Source organism: Sus scrofa, chromosome 16, assembly GCF_054392235.1.
Source record: "Sus scrofa isolate SSC_HxYL_T2T_F1_AM1 chromosome 16, Sscrofa_HxYL_maternal_Yorkshire_Landrace_v2.0, whole genome shotgun sequence".
Classification (NCBI taxonomy): domain Eukaryota; kingdom Metazoa; phylum Chordata; class Mammalia; order Artiodactyla; family Suidae; genus Sus; species Sus scrofa.
In genome coordinates this window covers 15,943,140-15,960,494 of record NC_139398.1, presented here as the reverse complement: position 1 = coordinate 15,960,494, position 17,355 = coordinate 15,943,140, and the positions used below count along the sequence as shown (strand labels likewise).

Sequence of the window (17,355 nt, the reverse complement as noted above, 5' to 3'; positions counted from 1 at the left end):
AGAAAAGATTCAGTTAGGGTGCCGAGGAAAGTACCCTCACAGGGGCGAAAGGAAAAGGGCAGGATTAATGGAAGGGACGCGCTGGCTTCATACCCCAAGGTCAAGTCACAAGGTGTCCACCAGCTTCCCATCACCATGACTTAGAAACACCCACCCACGCACCCATCCTCCAGGCAGCCTGCTGACACCATCCACTGAGAAAGGAAAAGAAGAGGTCTTAACTATTACTCTCCTGTTCCTGCAGGAGTTAAACTGGCTCTCTCAAGTGCTGTCTGCACTGGGGAGGGGTGGGGGTTGGGGGAAGGGAGAAAAAATTCAAGGTGAAGGAGGAGGAGGGCGGAGGAGACATTTACTGCCCAGGAGCCGGCAGCATAGCCTTAGTGTCCCCGCTAAGTGAAATCAGTGGAATCAGCTGGGAGCAGCCTAGGCGAATCGCCAGGGTCAACCAGAGGCCCAGCACTGCTAGGGGAGGTTCATCTGAGACTCCACAGGTATCGGCTGGCTCCCTCCATGCTGAAATGTAGTCCAGACGCTGCAGAGGTCTTTAAACCAGAGAGCGGTTAGGCAAAGAAGAATCTGGTTAGGGGTGTTACCATACTCGGAGGTGGTGTTACAGGAAACCACCCTGCCCCTGCAGACAGGGCACCAAAGACAGGGAAGGGACTGAGCTCCACAAACCCTGTGGGTCATGAAGCTGCCCCCTCTCTGGGCTTTCGAGATTTACTTACCTCATCATCTGCAGGGAAATGCAGTAAACATGCCAAATAAGATATATGGGGACGCTAACATAGATTCTTAAAAGACTAAAACCTTCTCGACATACAACAATCAGATATAGCCCCTTCCTGCCCAGGTGGCGGCAGGCGTGTAAGGAGAATTCTGGAGTCACATGATACTGGAGAAACCCAGTGATGGCCGTGGCTTCTTAAGAGGACTAAGGGGAGAGCAAGGAGGGGCAGCAGGCCCAGAGCCTGTTCCCTTCCTGACTTCCTTCAACCCTGGGGACAGGTATCATCGTTATCTAGACTCAGTGTCTGGGAAACTGGAACAGCATGGCCCTCTCATGCTTGCAATTTGGGAGGCAGTTCATTTTATTTTAAAGAAGATGGTAAAAATTTAGAGATAGTACTTGCGAGGGACTAGCGTTCAATGCAGCACTTAAGAACCACACATTTAAATCTGTATTTAGACCTGTAGCTGCTCAGTCATGGGAGCAAAACTTTTCTCTGCATGCGTGGGAACCTCCCCATCCCCCACTGCACATGTAAGAAATGACCCGTCTACAGTTGGGACAGGAGCTTGGAGTTGCCACTTGGCCAAAAATGCCTTGTGACCTTGATTTTTCATTAAGTGCCTGTGCTCCTGGCTCGCAAATGTCACTCATGGTGTGGAGGTAGTTTTATCTGAGATAACAGCGTCCTACTGGACCAGGGCACAGACACAGAACATGGACAAGGAAAAGGCACTAAATGAGAATTTAGCTTCTCGCTGAATGCTCGACCCTCTTCAGTGGTCACCAAATTCAAATCAGAGCCGAAGTCAGTGGTCACAAAGAGGAGCAAGCAGGGATACAAAGAGTTGGAGTAACGGTCTGCAACATGAGGTAAGAGTGGTCGGTCTCCTTTCGGAGCAGACCTTTCCCCTGGGATGTCTGGCACCTTCCTGCTGTCCTGCGTTGGTTGCACTGTATTCTTAGTGTATTTCTCCTCCAGAATCACTCATGACATGGAAGTGGGAAGGGAAAAAGGGGTTTGTTTTTAATGAGGAGGGCAGTGTAGTGTGCAGGGTAGTCAAACACAAATTTTAAAGTTACACACAAGAATGTCTCCAACATTTCTGACTAATTCCATCTTCTGCCTCAGTCTTTCTAGTGCATTTCTGTCCCAAGACAGCACCCTGAGCAACATATGGCCGGAGAGACTCTGGGACAGAAAGAACAGTCTGGTTGTGAGGGGCACATGGCCAAGAGCCAAATGGCCTGCTCGGAGTCCAGACTCTGCCACAAACCACTTGTGGGATTTTGAGCAAATGACTATCCCTTTGTGCCTCAGTTTCCTTATCTGTAAAATGGGGATAACAGGAGCACTTGCCCTTAGGGTCACTGTGAAGATGAAATGAAGCAATTTCAAATCCACAGTAAGTGCTCGGTTAAGTCCTGTCATTATTATTCACAGGTCATAGGAGAGAGACGAGAAACCGCAATATGTACATCAGGGAAAGAAAGCCCAGAAATAGAACACACACATTACCATTTAAAAAATTGCGCTGGTTTTCTAAAATTTGGTTGATTTCATGGATCCATGTTTGCCGAACACTTGGACTGGATGAATGCAAGATGAAGGTCTCCACCACGTCACCTGTCCTCGATGTCAGAGCAAATTTGCAGGGATCATTTTCCACATTTTCCTCCAGGCAGAGGCAACTCACCTTGAAAAAAAAATTAAAGCACTATTCACAACGGCCAAAAGGTAGAAGCAGCCAAGTGTCTATCATCAGATGAATGGACAGTCCTATGTACACAACGGACTATTATTTGGCTTTGCAAAGGAAGGACACTCTGTCACAGGATACAACATAGGCGAGCCTGGAGGACATGAGGCTATGTGAGATGAGCCAGTCATAAAAAGACAAGCACTGTTACGATTCCACTTAGATGTGGTACTGGAGCAGTCAAATTCATAGAGACAGAAAGTTAAAGGGTGGCTGCAGGGCTGGGGAGATGGAGGGGGTTAGTGTTTAATGCGGGTGGAGTTTTAGTTCTGTAAGATATCCTGGAGATGGAGCACAACGGTGTGAATGTATTTAATGTCAGTGGGCTGTATACTGAAAAATGGTTCAAGACAGTAAATTTTCTGTTACTGCATTTTATGTTTATTTTTTGTTGTTGTTGTTTTTTGGTCTTTTTGCCTTTTCTAGGGCCGCTCCTGCGGCATATGGATGTTTTCTAGGATAGGGGTCTAATCGGAACTGTAGCCGCTGGCCTACGCCAGAGCCACAGCAACGCGGGATCCGAGCCTCGTCTGTGAACTACACCACAGCTCACGGCAATCCTGGATCCTCAACCCACTGAGGAAGGCCAGGGATCGAGCCCGCAACCTCATGGTTCCTAGTTGGATTCGTTAACCACTGAGCCACGACGGGAACTCCTGTTAATGTATTTTACCACACACACACACACACACACACACACACACAACCCCAAAAAACAAAACCTTAAAGCACATTTATTCCCACTGGTCAAGTGCAAAGTAAAGTTTCTTCAAGGTCAAAATAGAAACCACTACTTTTTGGTTGAGCTGCCATTACTGCCTCAGAAATCATGATCTTGAAGCTTTGTATTGACTCTTTTAACTCAGGCTTTTAACTCATGTATGTGGAGTTTACCAGGAGCTTAACTAGCAGCTTACATAATTAATTACAAATGTTAATCTGCTGGAACCTCAGGCCTCCTCTATCTCACCCTTGGCTGGTCCCCTTTACAGGACTCAGGGCCATCTGCAAGGATTTCATTTGTCTTTTTCTTCTATCAGAGAGCAAGCTACCCCAGGGCACAGACTGCCTGCCTTGATCATGCCTACCTCCAGCCTCAGGCCGGAAATCTCCTTATTGCCTTATTGCCGAGAAGAGAAGACCGTGGTAAGCTATCTTCTCCAAATCTGTGCCTCTGAACTTAAGTAATTTTATGCACTCTTAGAGCAGGTGGAGCACAAACACTAACCAAGAAAGGTCTTCTCACCATGGTGAAAATGCTGCAGCCCCACAGAAACACGAGCAAGAATCAGTCACCGGGAACTGAGACATTAGATGGACGGCGTGAATTTAAAGATTCTGAAATGTATTCGAAAATTCTTGACATATTTAATAAACATAAGACCAGAACATGTCATCATTCAGTGGAAAGAATTTATCAGTGTAACGGGTCCTTGCGTTAGCACGTGAGAAAACACGCAAACACAAGCTACCTTGATACTGTTCTTAAACAGGAATCCCGGCATGGAGAAGCCCTTTTTTTTATCGAGTGGCTCGCTGAAAATGACGATCTGCTCGAAGAGGAACACCCGCCTTTCTTTGCATCGAGGCAGAAGCCCTGCGTCTTGGTCCGTGACCAAGAATGTGTCCTGCAAGAGCAGCTTGCCCTGGGCCACGATTTTACCCTGGAACACGGCAAAGAGGGTGAAGGGACAGGAGAAGAAAACATTGCATTTTAAGCGAAGACATAGGAAGTTCTGTTTTATTAACTTTCCTCCCACAGAATATATTTTTCTTGTATTAATTTGTGGAATATAAAATTTCTTTTTCTTTTTTGCTTTGTAGGGCCACACCTGTGGCACATGGAAGTTCCCAGGCTAGGGGTCACATCGAAGCTTCAGCTGCTGGCCTACACTACAGCCATAGCACCATGGGGATCTGAGCCTCGTCTGCGACCTACACCATAGCTCATGGCAATGCCAGATTCGCAACCCGCTGAGTGGGGCCAGGGATTGAACCTGCCTCCTTTATGGATATTTGGCAGGTTTGTTTCTGCTGCTGAGCCACACCAGGAATTCCCCAAAGTTTCTTTCATTATTATGAATCCATGACCCCAAACAGAAACATCATCTGCATAAAATTCTTGCCAACCTTTGTGTAAATCACTGGCCTCAGTTACAATCAAAGATGGAAAGTGGATCTAAGCATCTAGCTCAGTGAAAGAGCACTTTCTCAAGGTGTTCGCCAGCACCCCTGTGAACCCAGTTACAAAGGTACAGAAACCTGGGTTTCCAGAAGTTCTCAGGAGGGTCCATGTGTGCTTTTTTGAGATCTACAGCACCAGCTTATTAAACCCGAATTCTAGCAAAACAGCAGGCAAGACAAGTAAAAATTTCTCCTGTCTTTTTTTTTCTTGGCTGTGCCCATGGCTTACAAAAGTTCCTAGGTCAGGGATCAAATCTGTGTCACAACAGTAACCACATTCACAGTGACAATGCCAGATCCTTAATCTGCTAGGCCACATGGAGAACTCCCTCTCTTGTCTTCTTTACTCAGTAGTCAAATTGGGAAAAAAAAAAAAAAAGGATTCTAGTTCTAAATATCTTTAGGATATTGTAGGTAATATATAATCTGAGGAGTCTGGCAACTCATAGCAAGTCTAGAAACTAATGATGGGCATAGTGGCCCTGGGGTTGAGCCCCAGGGATGACAGATGGACAGGTCTCTGCTCCCCACTGCAGGCTGGGGGAGGAAACTCCGCTCCTGCAGCAGCAGAGGGCCCAAGGGACAAAGCAGAGTCCTGCCTCTTTCCAGTATGAGGGGCTGGGCTTTGAGCAGAGGAATGTCCCCCCCAAAAGCCAATCAAATGCACCAAAAGAGGTTGAAAGAAAACATCAGTCAGGCTGAAGTAAAGTGAGAGAAGGCAGAAACCCAAGCCAAAAGGTGGAGATAAAGAATTCGAGCGACAAGAAAGTGATGGCAGTCAGAGGTGAGTTCAAAGGAGAACAACCGCATTACGTCAAATCCTTGCAGCCGCCCGACGTTCATCATGTCGTTGCAGCGCTTGGGGACGATGCACATGACCTCCACGGCTCTCTGCAGGGCGGGGGTGGGGGTGGGGAGAGCAGAATGAACACTCAGTTCCCAGGGGGACACTGGGTTGCTTCCCCTTGTGCACCTCCTCCTTCTGTTCCCCCTGCTCCCTGCCCACCAGTGCGGATGAGGAGATGGGCTGTCACCCGGTGCCACCACCCCTCCCAGGGACAGGCTGCTGGGAAAGAGCCCGGAGAGCCGGGGCAGACCTGGGCAGGCTGAGGGGTACAAGTACCTCTAGTTCTGATGTATCCAGGCTGGCTTTTTTGGAGTACTTGAGGAAATCCTGCGAGGGAAATGGAGAGAAGGCCGTGACAAAGCTGATGGTCACAAAAGCAGTAATCACCCCATTTTTCTGGCTGTGCCCATGGCAATCAGAAGTTCCCAGGTCAGGGGCTGAACTTAGACCACAGCAGGGACCAAACCCACAGAAGAGACAATGCCGGATACTTCACCTTAACCTGCTAAGCCACCAGGGAACTCCAGCAGTAACATTTTTTTCCTTTTTTTCTTTTGCTTTTTAGGGCTGTACCTGCGGCATATGGAGGCTAGAGGTCGAATTAGAGTTGTAGCCACCAGCCACAGCCACAGCAACTTGGGATCCAAGCTGCATCTGCGACCTACACGGCAGCTAATTGCAAGGCCGATCCCCAACTGGCTGAGTGAGGTCAGGGATTGAACCTGCATCCTCATGGATACTACTCTGATGCTCCATGACAGAAACTCCCCAGCAATAACCTTTTTGATCACACATGACATGCCAGGCCCTGGCTAAGTGCTGGAGTCCTATTTCCTCATTTTTTTCTTCCTAGCAACATGAAGAAAGACCAAATCTATCAGTGCAGGTCGTCATTCCTATTTCAGTCCGAGATATTCTCTCATCTCTCTTTACATCCAGGTTCTAAGTTTTACACATGAAGGAACAAAATACATCTACCAGTCACTTTTCTCATGGAGAACGCTGTGACTCTACCTTCAGTTGTGCTTATGAATTTGAATCAATCACAGGCTACTGCTGAGCCAAAAGAGAGGAACGGGCAGGGATTAAACATCTAATTCAATCTGAATCTCCAGAAAGACTAGAAAAATATGTAAGGTGGACAGAGCCCAAGAAAGCACATTAGTATCTGAAGATCTATGGTGGGAAAAAAGCCCACTTTCACTGACATTTTGCTTCAGAACCTGATGTAAAGGAAAAAGTGATAACACAGTGTAAGGCATCTTATTAAATTTTGAAAAATGTTCTCAAAAATATTTAAAAATCAGAAATAACAACACTGACTCATGTTTTTTTTTTTTACAGAAAAGGCTCCTGTCACCTGCTGAACCCTTCTGTGCCCACGTGAGTACCAGCCTCCCACCAAATGCATTCCTGCGGCCAGCTGTGCACCCGGCCAGCCCCACCTTCAGCAGCAACTGGTATTTCATGATTCTCTGAACCGGTTTGATCAGCAAATCTGTGAGTTGCAGCCTGTGGCCGAGGCGCTGCTTTAAGTCCTGCGGTTTCAAGGGGAGAAAACAGGATCTTATGTGTTGTCTTTTGAAGGGCAATTGTTCAGTCCCTGAAACTGTCAGAAATGCTAACTACACCACAGCAGAAGTGAGGAGAAAAGAGGCCACACTGCACACAACCAGCCAGGCTGTGCCATCGCCCAGAGGGTTCAAGTCTTGACACCCGAAATTTTGCGAGCTGCTGTTCAAAACAGTCAAAATAAATAAGCATTTTCATGTTTGCTAAAAAAAAGAAAGCCTTTCAATTGCTTTCTTTTACTCATACAAATATTTTGTTTCTAGTCGAAAAGTTTAGCCATGAATTACTCTGAATGTGCAACGGGCTTAAGTACGAATTGATTTAAAAAACCCCTTACTTTAACCGTGACCCTAGTGCTCATTTTGCTAAGGGATCTGATCATAGCTTGAATCCACATTCATTCCTCTGGTTTATAGAAAATAAATATACTTATAGAAGCTAATTTCCTGAGGATTGCTTAAATCTCCTGGGAAACAAATGCTATTTCAATTTTTGAAAATCAACTGTAATGAAAGATGGGGAAATACTTTGTTTCTCACGTAGGTCTTACCTCAAAAAAGGTATCAATGTATTCTGAGACAATGTGCTCAGACTTTGGTTTATTTTGACAATAAACTATGTACATGTGCAACCTTCTCTCCTGGAACAAAAGGCAGACAGATGGGTTAGAACATGAGCACATGCACATGTCAGCTCATTCATAAAGGAACTTTTCTCAAAATGAAATCGTGTGGTTTAGGCTCCTGGGAGCACATTCCTGATTCCTGAGGTAGGTAAACATTTTGCTTCGTGCCAGTCCTTTGTTATCATTCCCTCAGGTAAAGCGCCCCCTACGCCATGGTGGACAAATGCCAAGACAGTGAAAGGACACAGCTCTTAACATGAGACTAAGACTCACTCCCCTGCTTCAAGCCCTGCCAATGGTCCCAGGAAGCCTGGCTCTTTTCAGTAGGTTAGAAAAAGCTCTTTAGTCTCAAATACTGAAAGCAGGGAAAAGAAGACAGCGAGGCATCCCTTCTCGTGGTGATCTTCAAAGTGTGGGGCCAACCCTGGGGTCAAAATGACACTAAGCTGCCAGCTGTCCATTTTGTTGAGCCACCATTCGCACTGACGTGCAAAACTGGAGGTGGGAGAAACTGCTGGCTGGCATCCTGGCAAGTGTCCTTCACCACCACACATGCCAGTTTCACCTAAGAATGGCCTTGAAGTAATAAAAATTCATTCTTCATTTTATCAAAACTCAACCACGGAGCAGACATCCTTTTTAAAAAGTTCAAATGTGACAAAATGGACATCCTCATGAGGCTGCTGCCGCATATAAGAGTGGCTGGGGCAAAGCACTAGTGTGGCTGAGCCACGAGCTGAACCGACTGCCTCTTTTACTTGAAAGAATGATGTTCACAAGCTATAATTATTTGCATGTGGGTATCTGGCAGACATTCTCCTGAACACAAACAAAAGAAGCCTCTCGTTTCAAGGCAAACAACTGGCAATGTCTCTTCATAATGAAAATTCGAGCTTTCAGGCAAAAATGGACAATTTTGGAAAACATGGATCTGTCCTCTCGAATGTGACAATACAAAAGACTCTTCCTTTTGCTCTTTAGGGCCACACTCACAGCATATGGAAGTTCCCTGGCTAAGGGTCGAATCAGAGCTGCAGCTGCCGGTCTACACAATAGCCACAGCAACATGGGATCTGAGTTGCCTCTATAACCTACACCCCAGTTCACAGCAATGCCAAATCCTTAATCCACTGAGCAAGGGCAGGGATCAAACCTGCGTCCTCATGGACGCTGGTCAGGTTTGTTACTGCTGTGCCACAATGGCAACTCCCTAAAGACTTTTCTGAAGAGATGCTAAGTGATGTAAACACATCCGATTTTTTGATACTGTTTATTGAAGTGTTTTAACACCTGGCAGATCTTTCTGAATCAGTGAACCAGTATTTTCCAGCAGACTAATGCAGGAAGCCACGAGCGGGTGCCAGGGTGAAAGAGCCTTTAAGGCGAGACAGTTCAATGGCTTTTAGTGCAAGAGTGAGAGAGAAGTTCACTAATGTGTTTTCAGATTCATGTTGTAACTAATTTTTCAGAAATGATCATTTGTTGAGTTTTGGTGTAGCACCTAACAAAATTATCTAAAATTGCCTGAAAAGGCTATTAAAATACTCATCCCTTTCCAACCAAATATCTGTGTGAGGATGGATTTTTTTTCCCACAAATTTTAACTAAAACAAAAAAACAAAAAACAAAAAACGTATCACAGAGAGTTCAATACAAAAATAGATATAAAAATGCATCCGTCTTCTATTAAGCCAGACATTAAGGAGATTTGCAAAAATAGAAAAGCTTTGATCACTGATTTGCTTAAAATACAATTAATTTTTCCTAAAAAAATCCCCAACAAACTTGACCACTATATGCTTATTTTATATATAAACATATATTTGGCTACTACATTAAACCCACTGCACTTCTAGGTACATCATCATCTGCACCAGATGCTTCTTTGCCCACAGACATCCCCAAATATTCCTGCTTCTGGTCTGATTCTGGTCCCCTTCTGACCATCCTGTACTATTCATGAGCTAAAGAGCCAACTGGGGCCAGGTGACCAGCAAAGCAGATCACTGACACGTAAGAGGAACAGGGGGATGTGAATTCCAACTCACTGACACTGTCTTAATATAAGCACTTCTGTAAACTATAAGCAAGTTCTTCTTTAATCTGACAAACCAATTTACTAAATATGACAATACAGAACAGATTATAAATAATGCTATTGTACTTACATGTTTAACAAAAAGGGATCCTAGTTTTTCCGGATCTTCAAGGCACTTCTCCAGCTCTCCTAAAAAAAAGCTGAAATGAGAGGAGAAATATCAGAACCATTTCCAACTTGGCCTTCTAATTAGAAGGCTGAGGTTGAAAAGAAAATCATGGACTTGGAGAAGAGACTTGTGGTTGCCTGATGGGAGGGGGAGGGAGTGGGAGGGATCGGGAGCTTGGGCTTATCAGACACAACCTAGAATAGATTTACAAGGAGATCCCACTGAATAGCATTGAGAACTATGTCTAGATACTCATGTTACAACAGAACAAAGGGTGGGGAAAAACTGTAATTGTAATGTATACATGTAAGGATAACCTGACCCCCTTGCTGTACAGTGGGAAAATAAAATTAAAAAAAAAAAAAAAAAAAAAAAAAAAAAAAAGAAATGCAATAAAGGACAATTATTCAAAAAAAAAAAAAAAAGAAGGCTGAGGTTTATATTTTAAAAATAGTCTGTTTTGACACGAGCAATTGGGCAATGTCAAGTACATGCACATTGAAAACATTTTGTTAGGAGAGAAAAAGAGTCACAGTTTTAAAAGGCAGTGCAGAGTGAGACACCCCTTGATTGGCCAACTTCCCTTCCTTTGGATAATCAACATTTTGGTCTCACTTTTTTAAAATGACACAAACAATAATATCTCGGCTGAATACAGGGTAAAAAAAAAAATAAACGTTTTAAAGCAATTCATCATTTTTCTCTCTAAAAACTTGGTTAACGTACCTGTGAATTTCATATTCTTTCCATGGTCATTTTTAAGAGGCTTGAATTGGGTCATAACAGAGAGAAAATGCTGAACATTTACCTCTGCCAGCTTAATAAAGTTTTCTCAAATATTGCTAAAATCAACTTCTAGGTTACAAATATTAGGTCCCATTAAGATCGAAGTTAGGTATAACAAGAGAAACAAAAGAGCTGTGGACAATTTGCTCTTGACTTCTGGGCCGTAGCTGTTATTAAGATGCATGTTCACCTGTATTATCACTTACATATGCTGATATTTGTATCTAGCATTTTACTGCCCTGCAGACTAGCAGAACACTGAGTGCTGTGTTGAACTGTCTTACATTTGGGGATTCAATGCCCCCTAGTTCTGCACACACCTAGTCAGATGCCTTACCTCTGGGGCCGTTTCTCTATCTGGCCATCCTAGGAGCACTGCTCGGTTGGCCCTTCCCTGAAAGACCAGCCTGGAGAGCAGATGACTAGATAATAGCACCAAATGCCCCTTTTTAAAATTGGTTTCGCCAAAGATTAGGACAGGTGTGGCAAGGTACTGGGACCAAATCTGATTTCCATGGGCAATCATGCCTACTTTCCCCATTAGCACTGACTTGAAACAACTCTAACAGTAATTGGTATTTATTAAAGAAGTGGCTGTGATTCTAATCAGAAACACTTACTGAGGCTAACTCTGCCGACATTGTTCTAAGAGCTTTATATGTATTAACTTGTCACAAAAATCCCATGAGGTGGGTAACCCAGGCTGTGCAGATGAAGGATGGAGGCAAAGAGGAAGAGGAAGGCAATGCCCCAGGGTCAGGGCCAGGTCAAGAAGCCAGGAGTCAGGCTGGGAGCCCATGCTCCCTGCCACCCCTACACGGGCCCCTGGGTGGACCAGTGGGAAGAAGGTAAGAGACTTGTTTGGGCCATGAAGTGCAGCCTGAAGTCCTCAGTACAGCAGCAGTGCCTTCACACCAGCTACCCCATGAGGCTACGCAGTCATGAAATGACGTGGATCAACACTCATCCTTTATCATCCGCCTGACGGGATGCAGGACACAGCACCAAGCATGCTATGGATTTTACGTACTCTCTGTGCCAGTCATAAATCTGATGGATGTTGCCAAACACGATCTTATCTTTCCCTTTCATGTCATCAGGAACACCATCTTCTTTCATAAGTGCCATGTAGCCCTGAAATTAAACATTGAACAGGTCTGAATCAAGTAATGGCTTATGGACTCACAGCCATAAAGGATAACACAGACATAGGCGCTGTCTTGAAAACCAATTCTTTATGCAAGAACAAAAATCCTGTGTGAAATGTGTCCTTAACTGCCCCTTGAAATGTAGTTACATCCACTGCCATGATTTTTCTCTCCCTGAACTGTTTCGTCTTCACAGATCAAGACTCCTCTAAGGGAATGGAAAGTTTAAATAAATGCAAATGGTTTCATAAAACAAATCATCTTCTCAGCTTGTAAATATTAAATATTTGGCCAGGGCATTTTCCTCTGTTCTCAGTATTGATCTTATATAAACAGATTTTCTTTTCTTTTTGAATTATTTATATAATTTGCTAAATAAGGATTAGCAGTATATTTTTCACAAGTTGATTCTTTTTTTTTTTTTTTTTGGTCTTTTTAGGGCCTTACCTGCAGCAAATGAATGTTCCAGGGCTAGGGGTCGAATCAGTGGAGCTGCAGCTGTTGGCCTACGCCATAGCCACAGCAACTCGGGATCCGAGCTGTGTCTGAACTACACCACAGCTCACAACAACGCCAGATCCTTAACCCACTGAGCGAGGCTGGGGACCAAACCTGTGTCCTCATGGATGCTAGTCAGATTCATTTCCACTGAGCCACGATGAGAACTCCCAAAAGTTGATTCTTAACAGCAGCTGATTAACTATGCTGCTAAAATGTGGTTTAAAACTTCTATATAACTTAAATGGGATTCAGCCTGTACAAGAGCCTCTGAGGCTTTCAAGTTACTGTTAGTAATGATGACAGACAAAACAGGAATATTTAATCTTTCATGTTATACAGTTAACTATAATAGCCATCACTTCTAATGGAACATGCACCCCAAAAAGCTGCCCTGTACATATTTTTAAAATGTAAAGTGAAACAAAGTGTAAGTGATCAAGTTTCATATGATAAAAATAGCTTTTTGGAGTTCCCGTTGTGGCGCAGTGGTTAACGAATCCGACTAGGAACCATGAGGTTGCGGGTTCGGTCCCTGCCCTTGCTCAGTGGGTTAACGATCCGGCGTTGCCGTGAGCTGTGGTGTAGATTGCAGACGCGGCTCGGATCTTGGATCCCGCGTTGCTGTGGCTCTGGCGTAGGCCAGTGGCTACAGCTCCGATTGGACCCCTAGCCTGGGAACCTCCATACGCCGCGGGAGCGGCCCAAGAAATAGCAAAAAGACAAAAAAAAAAAGCTTTTTGCTGAGTTAAGTGCCTTACTATAATGATCCTAATGGCAGGGACAAGCCTAGAGATGGCCCTTGATTTAGTATGAAAGGCGGCTATTTTGCTATGGGTACAAAGTGTGTGGCAACTTCTGGTCAATGAAAGTGGTGACACACTTACTCTGTGAAAACTACAAGCCAATCGCCCAGGGTAGCAGCCACAGACCAAGCTGTGAACCAGGTGGACTCAGGAGGTAACTGAGTCCACAGCTGGCCACCCTGCCTTTTCAGCCAATGATGTCCCTGTTTCCATGGTGATACTCACTCTTATCAAATAGTTAAAGGCAAGATTTGCATATACTAAATTCGATGGCTGGAAATAATATTCACAAACTTAATTATGAAAGAAGAGAGTACGTCAAGATGCACCATGCAAAAAAGAAGCCTTGAAAAGTAAATACAGATGAAGACAACTGGCTACATTTCATTTTTCAGAAATATTTTGTTGGTCGTTGTTATTTGTGTTTTGTTTTGGTCAAAAATGTTTTTAAAGCTTTTGAGGAGATATCGGCATTCAACTGTCCAGTAAAATACCCCTCTGACAACTCTGAGGGCTGGTGTGGGTTATTTCATCTCTGAAAACACACACCTCAACCACACAACCGAGGTCCCGCACGTAGTCACGCTCTGTCTCCACTAATTCTTGCAAGACGTAGCTGAAAAAAGCGAGAGAAAAGAGTGTTTACGATCCACACCAAGGAATTTCCTAAATGAATTCTTTTGCACGTTGTTTTTGTCAGGTTGGGGGACAGTGAAGTAACCTAGCAAATGTGTACAACTGGGTCTCCAATTCTTTTTATTTTTTAAATAGTTTTTTTTTTATTTTTTATTAGAGCATTTTGGGCTTCTGTGAAAGTCCAAATGGATCGTTGTATCAAGGAGGCCACAGCCCACAGGAATGGGGTCCCCATGAAGATTATTATTATTATTATTACTATTTTGCATTTTATGGCATATGGAGGTTCCCAGGCTAGGGGTTGAATCAGAGCTACAGCTGCCAGCCTACACCACAGCCACAGCAACATGGGATCCGAACCTCATCTGCGACCTACACCACAGCTCACGGCAACGCCGGATCGTTAACCCACTGAGTGAAGTCAGGGATTCAGTCCACATCCTCACGGACACCATGCCAGGTTCTTAACCTGCTGAGCCACAAGGGAACTCTTGAGTATTCGATTCTTTTACGTCTCCGATCACTTACAGGTTCATGCGGTGACCACGGCAGCCATGGGGGTCACAAGACATCTCGAATTTGGGGTGAACTCACACCACTGAACTTACCATAAGTACAATGACCAAGAGAAGTTTAGACACGGCCATGTTGTAAAGGCATGACATTAAAGGAGGCAAGTTTTTGGCTTCTGTTTTAATGCTTAAGTCATTCTAAGCTTCCCTGGACATACAAAAAAGATTTAACTCAGGTGTTTAAAGCCTTGGCTCTGTCTGATCACATCAATTGGAAGTATTCCTTTTTGAAAGTTTGGTAACTGTTTAAGGCTGCTTCAATAGGAGACAACTACTTGATCAGTTGCAGCAAACAACTTCAATTAGCCTGAAATAGGTTCATGTCTTGGTCTGTTTGTTCATTCATTCAACCAACACTGACCAGGCCCCTCCTACCGCCCCGCATCACTCTAGCTGTCTGGATATATCACTCAATAAACCACATCTCTGTACTCATGCTGCTGGTAAGTTCTTCCTCTTCTCCAAATGCAATTTTAAAACTTCTGTAATATTTTCCAGGGCTTTTTAAATTGAAACTGAAAAACTACCATTAAGGTATGTTTAAAAAATATTCAAGTTTTGAGGACTGTATTTAATTTTACAGTTGCCTTTTTTTCCTTCACAACCATGTATATAAATAGAAAGTATAGCAGTTTCTCACTAAAGTGACAGGAGATATTCTTGTATATTCTTATTTACAAATGAGGTATAATCCACAAATGCAACAATAAAAGCCGTGTTCTGGCTCACTGTGCCCCCCCGAGGTTCTGAGTACTTTGCAAACATGGGTGCAGCTGCTCAGTGGAGACCCCGGGTCTCATCCTGGCCTTGACTCGAGAGAAATCCCAGTCACAGCCCTGAAGATGACAAAGCTGGGAGGGAAGCCACCAAACAATGACAATGAGAACGTTTCTGCCTTACTGCCGTCTCTTTAAAGAGCTGGATTTCCTTTCTTCCATCTCATCAATGGGCGAGGAGGATGAGAGGAGGGAGTTGTCTGAAGGGTTGAAGGAGGGGCTGCTGCTGTCTCCCTGGTCCACGAGGAGGGAGCTGGGACGATCCTCCAGGGCCTGGAAGAAGCCAGAGCATTGGTCACACCTCCTGCCTACACAGCCTGTGAGGCTGAAATCAGGACAAGAAAATCTCATGAGGCAGAAAATACAGAAAGCCTGATGGTAACACTAGAGAATCTGCCTTTGTGAAATCACACAGTATTTAACAATCCCCCCCCACCCCGCAGCATTAATTTAAACATTGAGTAAGAGGAGCTGCACAGAAGAGGGAAGTTAGAATGAAGAGGACAGTGAATTCATATACGTTAATATGTTCTGTTCCTGGTTACTCAATAATTAGAAACAACTGGTTTATATCCCAGTGCTGCACCCATTTCAAATCTAGCTGTTTTCTTTCCAACTATATTCCTGCCACGTGAAAGCGTGACCATTCCAGAAGCATGTGGAGTCGCTTCACTCAGGTCTGTGAACCCCAACTCACCGCCTAAAGTCCTTGTCTGTGAACTATGTAGCATCAGTAACCCGTATTTTATTTTTAACAAACTTGATGTGCTTCTTGATTGCCCATGAAGCGCTGACGTATACTTCAGTGCACACAAATCACCCAGCTAAAATCAACCTCGAGGCCTGTGACCCTCGAAACTTTCTTCTTCCATAGGAAGTGGCGGCCCTGCTTGCACTAGCCCCACTGGTTTCTGCAGGTGATAATTTTCATTGCTGGATTCCCTGTAGAACCTCCAACAAAGCTTTTTTGATTGATAAATCTGTGAGCTGAACTTTTTTTTTTCTTTTTTGGCCACTCTGCAGCATATGGAGTCCCCTGGCCAGGGATGAGATCTGAGCCACAGTTGTAACATATGCCACAGCTGTGGGAATGCCAGATCCTTTAATCCACTGTGCCAGGCTGGGGACTGAACCTGCATCCTGGTGCTGACAAAGACACTGTGGATCTCATTGAGCCACAGTGAGAATATTGATGACTTTTCTCTCTGGGTCGGTGTGACAATGAATAGCAACGAATTACTGTCTAATTGGTAATATCGTATTAATTTTCTAATTAATTTATAATTGGTAATATTTTACTAATTTTCTTTCTGGATTCATAAAGCTCCTGGGGGTATAAATATAGTTTGTTTTTTTTTAGTTGATTTACAATGCTGTGTTAGTTTCAGGTGTATAGCAAGGCAATTCAATTACATACACACACACACACACACACACACACACACACACATCTTCCTTTTCAGATTCTTTACCAGTATAGGTTATTACAAGATATTGAATATAGTTCCCCGTACTATACAGTAGGTCCTTGTTTATCTATTATTCCACATATAAGTGGAATGGTATTTGTCTTTTTCTGACTTATTTCACTTAGCATGATCATTTCTATGTCCATCCATGTTGTGGCAAATGGCATTATTTCACTCTTTTTCTATGGCTGAGTCGTATTCCATTGTATATGTGCACCACATCTTCTTTATCCATTCATCTCTTGATGGATATTTTAAGGTGATTCCATGTCTTGGCTATTGTGAATAGTGCTGCTGTGAACCCTGGGGTGCATGCATCTTTCTGAATTAGAATTTTCTTCTTTTCCAGATATACACCCAGCAGGATTGCTGGATCATGTGGTAACTATTTTCAGTTTTTAAAGGAACCTCCATACTCTTCCCCACAGAGAATACACCAATTTACTATCCCACCAGCAGTGTAGGAAGGTCCCGTTTTCTCCACACCCTTTCCAGCATTTATTTGTAGGCTTTTTGATGATGGCCATTCTGACCAGTGTGAGATGATACCTCATTGCCGTTTCGACTTGCATTTCTCTAACAATTAGTGATGTCAAGTATCTTTTCATGTGCCTGTTGGTCATCTGTATGTCTTCTATGGAGAAATGTCCATTTAGTTCTTATGCCCACTTTTTTCCTTGGAGTGTTTGTTTTTTTGATATTGAGCTGTAAGACAAATATTGAACTACAGACTAAATAT

General features: G+C 43.9%; 1 protein-coding gene across 5 annotated transcripts in view; it reads right to left on the bottom strand.

Annotated features, from left to right (window-relative positions):
* The window catches only part of TRIO (trio Rho guanine nucleotide exchange factor), a 357,836-nt gene that overhangs the window by 17,086 nt on the left and 323,395 nt on the right, over window positions 1-17,355 (bottom strand). For all 5 annotated transcript variants that reach the window (XM_085001718.1, XM_021077143.2, XM_085001720.1 and 2 more), the window contains exons 38-47: window positions 15,272-15,420; window positions 13,713-13,779; window positions 11,742-11,845; window positions 9,887-9,956; window positions 7,644-7,733; window positions 6,967-7,059; window positions 5,798-5,848; window positions 5,488-5,565; window positions 3,963-4,154; window positions 2,250-2,427 (exon numbers count right to left, since the gene is read on the bottom strand). In XM_085001718.1, the coding sequence (XP_084857844.1) occupies window positions 2,250-2,427; window positions 3,963-4,154; window positions 5,488-5,565; window positions 5,798-5,848; window positions 6,967-7,059; window positions 7,644-7,733; window positions 9,887-9,956; window positions 11,742-11,845; window positions 13,713-13,779; window positions 15,272-15,420 (1,072 nt within the window). The remainder of the gene's footprint in view (window positions 1-2,249; window positions 2,428-3,962; window positions 4,155-5,487; window positions 5,566-5,797; window positions 5,849-6,966; window positions 7,060-7,643; window positions 7,734-9,886; window positions 9,957-11,741; window positions 11,846-13,712; window positions 13,780-15,271; window positions 15,421-17,355) is intronic.